Genomic DNA, 16150 nt, shown 5'->3' on the forward strand with positions numbered 1-16150 from the left:
TGTCCAGTTGCCGCTCCCGGATAGGACTCTAAAGGCAGCTTCCGAAAAAAGTCAGAAAGAATATAAAAAAATATCTTTTATTTGAAACGTCTATTATTTTTCCATGATTAACTGACATCCCGATTTTTGGTGAAAAATGAAAACTTCAACCTGAACATTGCATCATGTTAGGAAATAACCCTCCGCTTGAGAACCACTGCGTACCGCCGCCGCCACCGGCTGGATGCTAGCAAAATCGGTAAGCTGCATGTCCGGGAGTGGGGAGAAAGATTAAGCCGGGAAGCGGAGGAGAACTTATATATAAGTGTGCCCGGCTTAAGCCGGAGCCAGTCATTCTTGTTCAGAACCTTGTTCTTCAGGGGTCGGACGCTCGAGAGGATCGGATCCAGGACTGTGGACGTAGTCCTGCGAGACTCCACTTAGAGAGAGGGAGGACTTTCTCGACTTTCTAACAAGGGTGCAGAATTAATCGCCCAGAAGTGATTGAGTGAGCTGTTTTTTTTACCGAGAAGACTGAGTGGAGCGAGTTTTAGGACCGCAACCACCATCATGTGGGTCCTTAAGTCAAGGAACCTACTTTTCACCTTTGTGATATCGCTAGTGCTGGGCCAAAGTGTATTCGCAGGTACGGAACATTTATGATTGTTAAGGGAGATACAAACAAACTAATGTAGATTGATTCATTGGTGATACTATGAGCAACATCGAGGAAGCTAGCCTTTGAGCTGGACAGAAGAAATGATCTCTCGTAAAGTGTGAACCAATTTAGTAATTTAGCCAATGGAACTTTATGAGTGTGATCTGATGGGAGAGCTCTAAAGTGCGGGCGACCCAACAGTCGGTTCCTAGAACAAAATTGTGATTGAATCGTCGCGTCGCCACCATCAGTGCCAGTTCTTTAGGTTGATTATGTTGACCGGTGCCAGTTTCCCGAAAACGGATAACCGAGAGGGTTGCCACGTGGCCAGGCCAACGGCTCTCTAATAGAAATTGACATCTCGATTTTAAGCGCAACCAAATTTTTTTTTTAAATCTGGACTGATAATCCTCTGCACGCGGATAAATGATGATTGACGGGCTTATTTTTGTTTCCCATCAGATGGATGCCATTAATCTCGTCATGTGCCTCGGAAGATTTGATTTGAAGCAGACCTCGGCGGCAGATCCGTGTGTCGTGCGCTCAACTGTAGAAAATGGGTCTTATTTTTAATCCATCGGAAATAAAGTGATTTACAGCACATTATGCGTGAAAAAAATACTTAAAAGTTATTAAGGCTCAATAACGGAAAATTGAGTAAATATTAAACTTTCAATCTTTCTAAAAGATCAAATTAGTCAAATATTTATATCATTGTCAAACAGTGATTTCAACATTACAAAGCTTGAATTAGGAACGAAAACTGTTGCTGAAGAGACATTTAAAGTTTTAATAAACAAATTAAAACTCAATTTTGAAGGTTTCGAAATTCAAATATCGCAAAGCTCGAAAGAACTCAGTTCTAAATTTTTCTAGAAAGCATTTAAAATCAGGAATAGAACTTTTAACAGAATTTTAGGTATAAAAAGAACAAAATTCTAAAGAAACAGATTGAAAACCAAAACAGGGACACATCTTTAACTATCCTTCACAAAAATGATCTTCATTCATCTCTAAAAAACCAAATAAGATAAAAAAGTTCGGAGGATAAAAAGGATTTATTACAAACAAATTAAAATTCTTAATTTGAATGAAAAAATCATGATTTAAGGCTTATTAAATCATTTAAAATCATGCACCCAGGAATCAAAGAGTGGTATAAAAGTTCAGATAACAATTTAAGTATCTTAAGATTTCATATTCAAAACCTAAGAATGAAGATTCCGTGTTACGATTTCAAGATATCTTAAAAGTTGAAATCAGGCTTGAGACATAAAAGATTTCTTGGTTGAGATTTCAGATCTCAAATGGCAATATTCATGATTAGGAATTAAAATTCAAAGACTCTCAGGATGAACTTTTAAATATAAATCTTAGACCACTGCAAGGTTTGTATGGAAATTTCAAATTCTTAAATTTTCACACCTCCCTTAACTTTTTTTGCTGCCAGAAATAGCAATAAAAACTTTGGAAGCGATCCATCCAGTCCTGAATTAGCGAAACGAGTTTTAATTTTGTATGGAAATTTGTACGGGAAAAAAAATATTTCATTCAAAAATCGCCCAAGATGTTCTGAAAGTTCCAAAAAATATAACTTCAGATGAAAAATATTCCTTGATTTTTGCAGAATATTTCATGTCAACAAAGCACAATCCTTAAGATATTCAATATTATATAAAATTTTTGTTTACAAATTTTTTTTAATTTTAGCGTATTCGACTGCTTATTTGAAAGCTGTGAAACAGTAGGATAAATATAAAAAATCTTAAAAAATGGCTTTGTATAGCTAGGGAGCTTATTGATTTATATAACTTTTGCAGAAACCTTTAATGAAATTATGAAAAGCTCTAGCAAGCAAGGTCTGCCATTTTTAAATACTTTTTAATGGATTCTGATTTTTTATTTTGAAATGGTAATAACTTTTTTCATGAAATGTTTAGCTGCTTATCATGTTAGCGAAAAATGAAGCTTAAGAATAGTCAAAACCAAAAATCAATGACCAACTTCATTTCCAGTTTATTTGAAATTTCTGAATGATTTTATTTGCAATCATTTCTTCTTCCACACAAATTTCCATACTATATTGAAACGCGTTGCGCTAACTGAGGAATCAACCAAATCATCTAAAATTTTACCTGATGCTTGGTGATCCAAAAGGCATCGAAAAAACATATGGGAGCAAAAAGTCATTTTTTTCTGCGGTACAACGGATTTATTACATTGTATAAAATTCTAAATAAAAACATTCATGAAATATATTGAATGTTGCTAATGTTCGTCAGAACTTTTTTTTAGTTTTAATTAACCCTCCTTGTACCTATGTATATGCACAATTTTTATCACATAAACCATAATTTTACGTTTTTTTGTGTAACACATTATCCATTTGTCGGTAATTTATCGCTTCAAATTTTATAAATTTTTGAACACAATCTATGCATGTTTTTGTGCGATTTCAATGTTTTACTAAATTCATATAATTTTTTGACATTTTTTTGACATTTTTTTGACTGTTTGTCAATGTTTGTATAAGAAGCCCTTTCAATTGTCTTCATTTGTATTATAAATTTTAGATTTACACACTTTTAAATTTAAGAGCTCAAGTTTGAAATACCAGACTTACAAGAATGAAACAATGACTTTGGATTTTTAAATAAGAGATAAGTCATCCAAATCTAGATTTTAAAATTAAGAATATTGCATTCAGAATCAAAATTCATATTAAGGATTGCAAAATTCAAAAGTTTGAATTCGAATTTTTGGACTTAGCGTTCAGATTACTGAATATATATTTCATATTAGTGATTTCATAACTTAAACATAAGAATTCAAAGTCAGGATTGCATAATTCAGATTGCAAAGTTCAGATTTCAGAATAAATATTACAGAATTTAGGTTTCTGAGATCAAACTTAAGAACATAGATTTTTGAATTCAGACTTCAGAAGTCAGAATTTAAATTTCAGAAACCAGATTTCACAATTTCACAATGAAATTTTTAAAGTTTTTTCCTATTTCAAAATTGTCTCCATTTTTTCTTTAAATTGTAGGATATTGAATATTTTTTCCATTTCATTTTAAATTGCATATTGTCAAATTTTGAGATCTGAACTCAAATATATAATTTTTAAATTTGGGTTTTGAAACTTTTTAAAGACTCAGAGCTGTAGATCTCAGATTTTTAATTTCATATAACGAAAATTGAAAATTTTCTATTCCATTCGAGCAATGGGAATGCATTTTTTTTAATGCAAGTTGTAAAATTAACGTTCGACATAACGATCTTAACGTATGTTATACTCTATGTTGTAAGCATATTAGTTCTAATTGTATAAAATTTTGTGTAAAACAATAAAAGAGAACACAGAAATCAGGATACAGATCACATTAGTAAAAATTCAAATTAATAATTGATTAAAATTGAGAATCCATAACAAGGTTGTCGAAAAAACAGAGTAATTTTCAATACAATATCTTTTTGTTGAAATTTTCAACTTAAAAATTTATTAAAGCTTCCCAGAAAAAAAATTAAATAATGAGTTAAATTTTCTTAATTTCAGAATTGTTATATGTATCAAAGATGAATGTTCAAAGATTTGAATGATGAAAATATATTATTTATGATGCTGCTCTACAGCCTCTCTCATTTCTATTCGAACATCAAATTGACACCCTCAATCAATAAGAAACTTGTCACAAAACAACAACTAGGACTTATCGTTGTTTATAATCGAACGAATCAAAACAATCTGATCATAGAAATCAAAATAAGCCGTTACGACACAGAGGCTTGAGAGCAAAGTCTAGCTACTCTAAATGACAAATATTTTGATAATAATCGTTTACAGTGCATTCCTGTTTTATTGATCGATCTAGCTAGAATATCATGTGCCAAACAACGTGTAAAATTGAGTGATAGAAAGTGGCACGAAAAAGGAAAAGAACGGATAACATATTCATCACTGGTAATTCTAAGGATACATTCTGATTCTCTTCTAGATTTTGAAATTATTATTCAGATAATCAGTTAGAATCTGTACCTGAAGCACAGGTTTCCTCAAACAATAAACTAGGCACGTGTTCAAATCACTTCAGCAAATTTCGGGCCACCCCAGTAACCACGCGCAGTTAGCAATAATTCAAGTTCAAGATTACGTACCGATAACCCACAAGCTGGAAATTTCTATCTCCCATCGTTAGTTTCGGTTCAATTCCCGGAATGCTTTCTTCGTCCATCTACATATGAACTCGTCTGCTGGCGTAGCGAATTTCGTTGATCTTTCCGTTGACCTGAGACTGATAAGAAGTGCTCCTAGAGATTGCCATAGCACAAAACTGCTCCACTGACTTTTGAAGACTACTGACTCTGACTGCCCTGTCTAGCTGAGTCATTATTATCAACGACTCACTCTACAAATGTTATATAATCGGCATGCGCCTTCAGCTAGTCAAGCAAATCCAAGCACCAGCGATAATAATTTTGACTTTGTTTGTTTGTTTTCTTTATTTTTGCAGCATCATGTAAGACCGGTTGCCCAGCACGTAAGTTCATAGTAATTTCGTGTTTTCTAGTTCGTCTTGTTCTTACTTGAAAATTGTTCTCCCTTTCTAGCCAACAAATCGACCAAGTACACTTTCCAGCCAGGAAATGTCTACACCTACGATCTGGACAGCTACGTGCAGGTGCAGCTGACGGCCGAAGAAGTCGATGCCCAGCAAACGACCCTCAAGATCGATGGCAAAGTGGAAATCTACGCCGGAGACAACTGTCAGTACACCCTGAAGGTGCTTTCGCTGACGACCTTCGCTCCCGATGGCAAGAAGTCGAACTTCGGCGGGGACATCTCGAAACCCGTCCAGTTCACGCTGTTCAACGATGAGCTGTCACCGGAGATTTGTACCGAAGCTACCGATTCGGACTTTTCGTTGAACATCAAGCGAGGTATCATTTCTTTGATCCAATCTGCGGAAGGCAAGAGCTACGAAACCGATGTGTTTGGCGTGTGTCAGACTTCGTTCTCGAACTTCGTGACCGGCGGCGCCACCGTCGTTAACAAAGTTCGTGATCTGACCGCTTGCGGCTACCGGGAATCCTTCAGCCACAGTCTGGTTTCCAGCATCATCAACAGCAAGGCGGTGAGTCTCTTTTCATGAGTTAATCGTCCTCAAACATCTACATATGTAAGAGAGTAGTATCAAACTAATATTAAACCAACTCCCATTCCAGGGCATCAAGGCTACTCCGCTGCTAACGAGCAACTACAACAACCAGCAGACGATCAAGAATGGAATTCTGGACTCCGTCAAGCTCGGAGAAGAGTACAAGTATGTGCCGTTCGCTAAGCTCACTTCTGGTGCTGTGGCCAAGGTCACGACCAAGCTTACCTACACCGGAACCAAGGCTGGAGCTGCTCCTGCCCTGACGGCCGGAACTCCTCGGTCCATCATTTTCGAAAACCCACAGTCGGACTCGCAGAGCAATCTGGAAACCATCAAGCAAGAACTGAAAACCGTTGTGGATTCGTACAACAACAACAATGTTGGCAAGCTGACCGCTAGCCAGTTCACCGAACTGATCCACTTGATGCGTTTTTCCAAGAAGGATGACCTTTTGTCACTCTACCAGCAAGTTAAAGCCGGAACAGCCCACAAGAACAAGTCTCTTGCTCGTAAGGTCTATTTCGATTCTTTGTTCCGTGTAGGCACCGGGGCTGCAGTTGAAGCCTTGGCTAACCTGTACAAGAACAAGGAAATCGAAGGTGCTCAAGAGCAAAAGCTGCTGTTCGTATCGTTGAATCTCGTCAACTCGATGACCAAACCTGCTCTCAAGGCTGCCAAACTGTTGTTGGATGGAAATCCTTCTCGTGAAGCATACCTGAGCGTTGGATCCCTTGTGAACACGTACTGCCAGAAATTCGGTTGCGAGTCGGCTGACGTTAAAGAAATCTCTGACAAGTTCGGAGTGAAACTAGGCAAATGCCAGCCAGCCACCCGTAATGAAGAAGACATCGTTGTTGCTGTATTGAAGGGAATCAAGAACTCCAACAGCTTAGTGGCACCACTTTTGGATAAGGTCGTTCAATGCACCTCCGATAAGGCTTCGTCTCGTGTCCGCGTCGCAGCTTTCCAGGCTTACCCCGCTGCTTCGTGCAACAAGAAGGTTGTAAACTCTGCTCTTAACTTCCTCAAGAACACCAATGAAGATTCCGAAATTCGTATCCAAGCTTATCTGTCGCTTGTCGAATGCCCAACGGCTGCCGTCGCCAACGAAATCAAAGCCGTTCTGGATGCTGAAAAGGTTTACCAAGTCGGATCTTTCATCTCAACTCACTTGGCTAGCCTGCGAGCTTCTGCTGACCCAACTCGGGATGCTGCTCGTCTACACTTTGGCAACATCCGTACCAGCAACAAATTCCCATTCGATTTCCGCCGTTACTCGTTCAACCGAGAATTTTCTTACGCCGTTGAATCTCTTGGATTGGGAGCCAGTGCTGACACCAGCGTTATCTATTCGCAAAAGAGTTTCCTGCCGAAGTCCGTAGCTTTCAACTTCACCACCGAAGTGTTCGGCAACAGCTTCAACGTCTTCGAAGTCGAAGGTCGCCAGGACAACTTGGACCGTGTCATCGAACACTACTTTGGCCCGAAAGGATTCTTCCAGGGACTGGATCTACAATCGGCTTACGATAAAATCATTGAACATTACGGCAAACTGTCCCAAAAGGCCCAGAGCCGTTTCCGTCGTGGAATTAAGGAAGACATCAAGGCCCTGGCTAAGAGCGTCAATCTAGGTAACGATGCACTGCAGGACTTCAACTTGGACATTTCCGTCAAATTTTTCGGATCAGAGCTGTTTTTCCTGAGCTCAGGTGAGCACGTTCCAAGCACTCCGGAGGAGTTTTTGGACAAAATTTTGGAATGTTTCGATAAGTTCTTGGAAGGAGCTAAGAAGTACGAACGGGTGTTCGAACAGCACGCTCTCTTCTTGGACTCGGACCTAGTGTACCCAACGGGAGCTGGTCTTCCGCTGAAGCTGTCCTATGAAGGCACTGGAGTTGCTCGTCTGGAAACTAGCTTGGAAGTTGACATCAAGGACATTGTTAAGGATTACAAGAACACTAAATTCAACCTGAAGCTCATCCCAAGCGGAAGCTACGAAGTCACTGGAACTTTGAGCGTCGATGCATTCACGGTCTCGACTGGAATCCAACTTTCCGGAACCCTCCATTCGGCTACTGGCAGCGCTGTCAGCTTTGCTCTTCTGGAAGGTGGAAAGGCTTACGATTTGACTATCGACTCGTTGTTCAAGAAACAAGAGCTGATCAGCTTTAACTCCAAACTGGTGTTTGTGACTCGTGAACGCGGCAACCAACTGATCTCTATCCCGCTGAAAATGAATCAGCAGGTCAAAGAGTTCAAAGAATGCTTCGACAACTTGTACCACATTATTGGAGTGACTGTTTGCGCATCCGCTGGACAGAAACAAATCCCCGGAAAGGCTCTGGTTCCATTAGACGGTGAATACAACGCTGAAGTTTACCTGGAAGTAGATCCCAAATATCACTTCACTGGAAAATACGACGATTCCGACAAACAACATCAATCTCTGTTGCTTACCTTCGATACTCCCGGCACTGATAAGAAACGCGCCACCAGCTTGAAGTTGGAAAGCTTTTTCAAGGGAGATGCCTATGTGAAGGCTACGATTGAATCGCCTTTGAGAAACGTCGATGTCAAGGTTGGATTAAACAACAACGAAAAAGAAGCCGCACTATATGCCCTTGCCCATAATGGTCCAGATGAGTACCTTGCCAAGATTGGCTTCGAGAAGGGAGGATCTGCCGATCGCCAGGAATACGTCCCAATCTTCACAATCAGATCACCCAGCGGCGATGCTCAGGTTACCAAGATCGTGCAAACCACCGGTAAGATCATCGTTGAGAAGGGAGGAGATGGTGCCACCAAATACAACCTAGAGAACATCGAATGGGTCAGCCCATATGCCCCAAAAACCACAGTCAACGGATTTGTGTCCCAGAATGGACCCAGCTTCGATACCGATTTGGCAGTTGTCGTTGGAGCCAGCAAGAACAACGTCAAGGGTCATTTGGACTTCAGCCCCCGTCACATCAACTTTGATCTCGAAAAGAAAACCGATGGCGATGCGGCCAAGAACTTCAAAACCAACCTTGCCGTTGCCTACACTGATAACTCGGTAAGAATACTCTTGGTCGACTCACTTGTTCCTATATTTATGAATTTAATAAATTTTTCCAGTTCAACAACCATTTCACCTTCGTTGCCGGAAAGGACTTTAACAATCCTTCCAACCGTTACGAGCTGAAGCAGGTCGCCGAGTTCGAAATCGAAGACAAGAAGCTTCAGTCGCTGAAACTCTCGAACAAACTGCAGTTGCCGAAGCAACTGTTCCGACTGGACTTCGCTACCGGTAAGAACCAGTTCAAGCTGGATGGTGAATACGGTTACGATAAGTACAAGATTGCCGCCAACGTCGATGCCAAGTACAACGAAAAAACTGCCGGAGATTACGATGTTAATTTCGGTGGATCGTTGAACAAGCATTTCTTCAAGGTATTTTCCAAGCGAACAATCGATGCTACCAAGAGCAAGTTCCAGAACCGTCTGACTGCCAGCACTGGAACTAAGATTGAAGTGAACGGCGTCGCTACTAACAAATTTACCGAACAAGAAGGTGATCTCAGCATTGAGGGACTGTTCGTGGCTGTCGAGAAGGCTGATCCTTACAAGTAAGTTTTCTATTGTAATTTAAAAGCACTTGCTAAACTTATGAACTAGTAACCAAATTAAAAAATGATTAATTATTTACTTGCAGACTGACTCTGGTCCTACAGCTTTCCCCATCAAACATATTGTCCAATGCCAAGGTTCTAATTGGTAAGGATGAATTCGCTACTTACGATGTGAAGTTGGATCGCACCGAAAACGCCAATGGAAAGTTCATTGTAAGTTATACATTAAAACCAGTTCTGCTCTCAAGTTTTTAATGCATTTTTTCTCAGTTTACTGTCAAGGAATTCTTCGACGGCAATGGTGAGTTTAAGGCAAAGAACGGAGAGGGTGACGGATTTGCTCTGGTCAACTTCTTGAAGCAGGATCGCAAACTTAAGCTGGACACTAAGTTCAAGATCAACGCACCCGTTTACGACATTGCCACAGACTTCTACTACGATTTCGACAAGGATAACAGCAAGAAGGTTCACTTCGATACCAAGAATAAGGTCACTAAGAGCAGCTTTGATAGCAAGAACAAGCTAGAGATCTTTACCGAAAAGTATGAATTCAACGTTCAAGGACAACAGACCGGACAACCGACTGACGGTTCTATGAGTGGAAAATTCTCTTTAGTTCTGCCAACCGGTCGTACTCTGTCTGGTGACATCAAACGTGAAGTCAACGGAAAGGATGACAAAAAGAGCACTGGAAGCATTAACTCTCATTTGTTCGATAAGCTACCCAATGGCAAGCAACAATCGCTCACATTCACGGGAACTCTGAAGGATGGAGATTTCAAGGCACGGTTCTTCGACATGGTTCACAATTTGAAATTCACTACATTCGAAGGCAAAGACCTAGATGTTCAAATTGACACCAAACATCTCCCAGCTGGTCACTTCAAGACCGCTGCTGTGCATGTCAAGGTTAAGGGTTCACTGGTACCACAAGCTGGAGAAGTTGCATTTGACCTCGATGAATACTGTGAAAACCACGCTGTCTACCGTGTTGGGGGAAAATACGGAAACGATTTTGATGGAACTATCAGTGGTAACTATCACGTTGGCAAACCAGGCAAGCCTCACACCCACGAAATCAAGTCTACGGTCAACATCCCTCAGGCTCCAGTGAAGAAGATTACTTTCGACTCGAAGGGCAGCTATCTGGAACCGGAAAGCGAAACCAGCTTGTACGAATTCACTTACGGAGGAACCTTCGGATACAACGACAAAGTTGTTCAGATATCTACTAGCACCAAAGGAAACGTCAATCATGGAACTGGCAACATCAAGCTCAATCTGCCAGAGTTGGATCCAATTGCCGCTGACATTTCGTATAACTATGACGGCAAAGAAGATGGTCCAATTGCAACGAAAGGTTCGCTGAAGGTCAACTATGGAAAAGGTCGCTCTTTCGAGTTCAACGGAGACGCCAAGGCTGTTGGACCTGATGATATTTCCGTCCACGCTACCTTTAAATCTGATATCGATCACGTCAAGAATGTAGATTTGACCTTTAAGCACGTTAAGTCTGGAGACCACGCCTACAACACCAAGCTTCATGTAACTGCCGATGACAAGACGTACACCTTCGATAACGCTGTTGTGCTTTCCGAATCAAACCCCTCTATTGACTTGTCGATAAGCTGCCCAGCAAACACCATGAAGATCTTCGGTTCGTATAAACTTATCAATGACCGTGCTTTCAAGGCTGAAGCGAAGGTACAAAATTTGGGAGACTTCAATCTAGATACCAACGTCGAAGCCAACTTCCAGAGCTACGAAACATTCTACGCCAAGGCTTATCTGGACTCTGCTAAACTGAATGCCAACAAGATCAGCGTTGAGCTTAACTCCAAGCCAGGAAACAGCGGAAAGGGTGTCGAATTCAAGGCCTCTTCGGATGGCAAGAACATCCTCAGTGGATACGCTGACTACTCGGTGAAGGAACAGGGCAAGAGCACAATCATCGAAGGCCAAGGTAATGTGAAACTGTATGACAAACAGCAAACTGCCTCGTTCAAATTGACTCGTGAGAAACTGCAGGAAGCTGGTTACGCCTTCACCCTGGCTGGATCTGTAGGAAAGAACAGCATTTCAACTGAGGTACGCGTGAAGCCAAGTGACTTCAAGCTCAAGAACTCCGTGTGCGATGACAAGAAACAATGCTCTAACGTCGAAATCCAATCAAAATTGGAGCGCACTGGTGACAAATTTAAACACGAAGCCGTTGTAACGATTGATCTGCAACAGCTTGGCTACTCTCATGAGTTTGGATTGACTGCCAAGACCTCTGGAAATGGCTTCACCCTGGACCATACCACCGACATTCAGCTGAAGGAAAAGAAACAGCCCAAATACCAATACCAGTTGTACATTCACCCAACTCGTGCTGGAGCCAGTCTCATTTTGCCATCTCGTTCGATTGTCGTTGAAGGCGTGTTCTTGTACCCTAAGGAAAAATTCGGTCAATACGACAGCACCGTTTCCTTCTACCTGGATAAGAAGAACTCCCCCAACAACAAAGCAACTTTCGGTTTCACCGGCGAAACTAAACTGGTTGGATCAGCCGGTATTGGAGGAACTGGTTCTCTGAAATTCTCGCATCCAACTATCAAGGATTTGGTCATCAGCGCTTCTGGTACCCTGGATGGAGAAAAGCAAATCGCCGATGGTACATTCGAGCTGGACATCTTCAAGAACGCCAACGACAAAATCGTAGCCCACGCTAAGTACATCAACAGCGATCACACCTTCAAGGGCTTCAACGTCAGCTCTGAGTTGAATGTTTCGAGCAAGGGTCTCGGATTTGATTGCGGTTTCGATGGACATTCAGCTCTTTCTCTGGCAACCAAGCAACTGAGTGTTGCTGGATCTGTCAATCTGCCATTCGAAGATTTCCGATTTGGATCGTATCTGTTTGCTAGTCCCGAAGAATTCGACTTTATCTTGAAACGATTCAACGATGAGTTGGTCCGTACCCATGGATCCTACGATGCCAAAAAACATAAGGCCGACCTTACTTCGACCTTCAAATTCGGTCCACAACGAGCTGTTGTTCTACAAACCAACGTCAACGGATTCTCTTCTGCCAAATTCTCACTGAACCAAGAGAAGTTCTTCAACATTGACGGAGCTTTCGCTGTTGATAAGGCTGCCACTCTGAAGATCGTTGGAGAAGAAAAGGAACTTTTGAGCGCCAAGATAGCCCTTGATGCTACTCATTTCCTGTCTACCGAATACAAGCTTAGTGAAGACAATGCCAAGGCCTTCCTGCAATCTTTCAACAAACACATCCAGAAGGACATTGAGGCTGCTAAGGCTGATTTCGAAAAGAAATACACTCAATTGACCGCCGATATTAACAAAGTTACCAACAATTTGATTGCTGCCTTACCCGACTTCAGCAAATTCCAGGCTGATTACTCTGCTCAGTTAAGCAAGCTGCAAGATGAGCTGTTACAGGACCCAACAATCAAACAGTTCTTCGAATTCGCAACTCGACTCTATGCTTCGTTCCATGAAGTCTTCGTACAATTGAGCAAAATCTTGACCGACGGCTTCCAGAAAGCTTCTGCCATCATTACCGACGTTATTGCCAAGCTTACAGAGACATTCAACACTAAATTGATGCCAGTGTTCAAGGAATTGTACACCAAGATCGAAGCTATCACACTTGGCTTATACGAAGAAGCAGTTAAATTGGTTGTTGCCGTTTTCGAACGCAGCGTTAAGGCCCTGAAGACTTTCGAAGATGACTTCAACAAAATCGCCAAAAACATCTCCGAGCTGTTCAAGAACTTTGCTCAGAACTTCAACAAGGCAATCATCAGTCTGGAGAAGGAATTCAAGGAACTGTACAAGGCCATGCAAGAATATTTGGATTCATTCGACGAATTCAAGGTTGTTAAGGAAATGTTCCACGAATACTTCGCTGGATTCGACCAATACGCTTACCAATTATTGAAGGAACTTTTGACAATGGCTGAAGATTTGTACCCAGTGCCAGAAGTTAAGGCCTTCACTGCCTCGGTTAACAACTACGTCACTAGCAAATTGGAAAAGAAACCAGTTAACGATATTGAAGAGTTGAAGACTATCTTCATCAACTTTGTCAAGGCTCTAAATCTGTTGGTTGATAAACTGGCTTCAACGGTATCAACCTCTTTCGAAGAACCAGGGTTCATGGGAGGAATTCCATCATTCGCTACGTTCAAGATTGTTCCATATATCAGCAGCATTAAATTCAGTCCATTTAACTATCTGCGCAATGAGAAGTTCTACTCGGTTCGCGATTTCTTGTACCAGTTCCGTCCGTATGCATGGAACCCACTTGCAGTTCTGCCACCGTTCAAACTTTACGGTGAACTTTCTGACGGTAGCCATTTCTTCACCTTTGACGGCAAGCACTTCACTTTCCCAGGAAGCTGCCAGTACGTATTAGCATCGGACTTTGTCGATGGAAACTTCAGCATCGTTGCTAACATTCAGAACGGAAAACTAAAGGCCATTTCTCTGATCGATAAGGACATCGTTGAGCTGAATGATAAGGGAGTTGTTACTTTGAACGGTAAGGCCACCGATTTGCCAATTCACAAAGACGACATCCACGTATGGCGCAAGTTCTACACGGTTAACTTGCTGAGCACTTATGGTGCCTCGGTTATGTGTACAACCGATCTCAAGTTGTGTCACTTCAGCGTTTCTGGATTCTATCTTGGAAAGATCAGAGGTCTGTTGGGCAATGGTAACAACGAGCCTAACGATGATTATCTGCTGCCAAACGGAAAGATTTCCGAAAGTTCTACTGACTTTGCCAACAGCTACAAAACAACGAAATCGTGTGCTGCCGTTGCTGATCCAGGTCACACTTCGCATGAACACAGCAGTCCCGTGTGTGCCAAACTGTTCGGAAGTGAGAGCTCGTTGCGTTATTGCTTCTTCTTCAAGGATCAATCCAACTATCGGGAAGCTTGCGAACATGCCGTCCATGGTGCAGAAGATCCTGAAAAGGCTGGATGTGAAATTGCCTTCGCCTACGCTTCATCGTGTCGTCTGGATCTGATCCCGGTGAATGTTCCATCGCAATGTGACAAATGCTCTGTCGGAGGAAAGTCTATCGATGTCGGAGATCAATTCAGCGTTACTTCGCCACAGAAGAAGGCCGATATTGTTGTTGTTGTTGACACTGCTCTTGGACCACTACTTGGTGAACTGGTGCAGGCATCGATCAACGATCTGCGCAAGGAACTCAAGGCTAGCGGCATCGCTGATACTCAGGTCGTGGTCATCGGCTACAACAGGAACCAGAAGTACGTCAAGCTATTCACTAGCGACGGTAAACTCGACTACACCGGAAAGTTGGGACAGGCCAACCTTGAGGGACCACAACGTTGCAAACCACTTGTGACCGGCAACAAAAATGTGGACGACTTCTTCAAAGCTCTGCATGACATCGGTGAACAGATCGCTGAAGATTTGGCACTCACCTCGGACGCCCAAGCTTTCCTGCAGGCCTTGCAGTATCCATTCCGTGCCACGGCTAGTAAATCTATTCTACTCATCCACTCTGACGACACCGAGAAGACAGCTAATCCTGTAAGTTGATTGAGGTTACTTTTAAGTTGTTCAGCAAAGACTAACTATTTACTTTCATCGCAGTCTCGACCAATCAAATCGCTTTTGGCTACCTTAGATCTCAAGTCCAAGGGTATTGGATTGCACGTGATAACGCCAGTTAAGAATCTCGGAATTACCAACAGCAAGGACCAGAAGAAGGTTAAGGAAATTGTTGGTAAGTATTAGAACATATCGGTGTCAGATTGTGCATCAGTACTAAATTTCATTTCCCACTCAACAGGATTCAACTCCAAGCAAGCATTCACGCTTGCCGACAGCAAGAAGCGCACCAATATCGGATCTACCGAGCTGAAGAACAACCTCAAGTTCGACTCCGACCAGCTGGTCGATTTGGTTCAGCACAACGACGGATTCGTGTTCGTGCTGCAGAACTTCAGCGGTCAGAAGCAGGCCAAGGACAAGAAATCCTTCGTATCAGTACTAGCGGCCGCGCTGAGTGAACAAATCTCACGGACGGAAATCTCCAGCGATTGCGTGTGCAAGCTTCGAAACGGTCTGCACGCGGAAGAATCCTGTGAAGCCAAGGAGACCAAGTATCTGCCTCCAGTGGTAAGTGAATTATCGGTTGTTTTCTTAAGCCAAACATAAACTAATTTTTATCCTTTCTCCCTTACAATTTCAGAAAAAGGCCGGAGGTTCCAAGGGATAAACGTTCAAAACCCAGTCAGCATATTTATTAAGTCAGCAACATCGCAAGCTGGGGCTGTATCATCCGATCGTCATTAGCAGTACAAATATTCCTAAATAACTATTGTATTGTAGTACTTCACCAAAGCGAATCGAATAAAATGAACCAATTTTTACACAACCTTTGGTTCGCTGCTTGTGAAAGAAAATCATTTAAAAATAGTCGGCTTCAACAGTCAGATACTTAAAACAAGGATTTGGTTTGAAAACATTCTTTAAAACAACTTATTTTCCATACTTACCTAAATATGTATATTTCCTCCTTCGATTCCACCTAATAGAAGAAACCCTCGCGTTGGTTCAACACACACGATTTAAAAAAAAGCATTAATTCCAAATCAAATTTCTTATTCTTAGCTACTTTAAAACACACGTCACAGCCTATTAAAGATTTCTCAATCTCTTTTCTAGACTTTCGTTTTTTCTTCGAGAAA

The 16150-nt window shown here is 41.7% G+C and overlaps 1 protein-coding gene across 1 annotated transcript; it reads left to right on the forward strand.

Annotated features, from left to right (window-relative positions):
* Positions 1-339: 339 nt before the first annotated feature.
* On the forward strand, positions 340-15837 carry LOC129750554 (apolipophorins). The gene is made up of 10 exons (XM_055745522.1): positions 340-625; positions 5152-5178; positions 5249-5772; positions 5864-8851; positions 8914-9404; positions 9491-9620; positions 9678-14987; positions 15051-15183; positions 15250-15578; positions 15652-15837. Exons 1-10 carry the CDS (start codon positions 550-552, stop codon positions 15676-15678), a joined length of 10035 nt encoding a protein of 3344 aa, XP_055601497.1. The 5' UTR covers positions 340-549; the 3' UTR covers positions 15679-15837.
* The last annotated feature ends 313 nt before the right edge of the window (positions 15838-16150 follow it).

Source organism: Uranotaenia lowii, chromosome 3 (assembly GCF_029784155.1).
Source record: "Uranotaenia lowii strain MFRU-FL chromosome 3, ASM2978415v1, whole genome shotgun sequence".
In the NCBI taxonomy this organism is placed as follows: domain Eukaryota; kingdom Metazoa; phylum Arthropoda; class Insecta; order Diptera; family Culicidae; genus Uranotaenia; species Uranotaenia lowii.

Bases quoted from the DNA above. Each gene is read 5' to 3' on its own strand.
- LOC129750554 (XM_055745522.1), top strand. From the start codon at position 550: ATGTGGGTCCTTAAGTCAAGGAACCTACTTTTCACCTTTGTGATATCG. The intron at 9,405-9,490 runs GTAAGTTTTCTA...ATTTACTTGCAG, and splicing joins GAGAAGGCTGATCCTTACAA to ACTGACTCTGGTCCTACAGC. The intron at 15,579-15,651 runs GTAAGTGAATTA...TTACAATTTCAG, and splicing joins CCAAGTATCTGCCTCCAGTG to AAAAAGGCCGGAGGTTCCAA.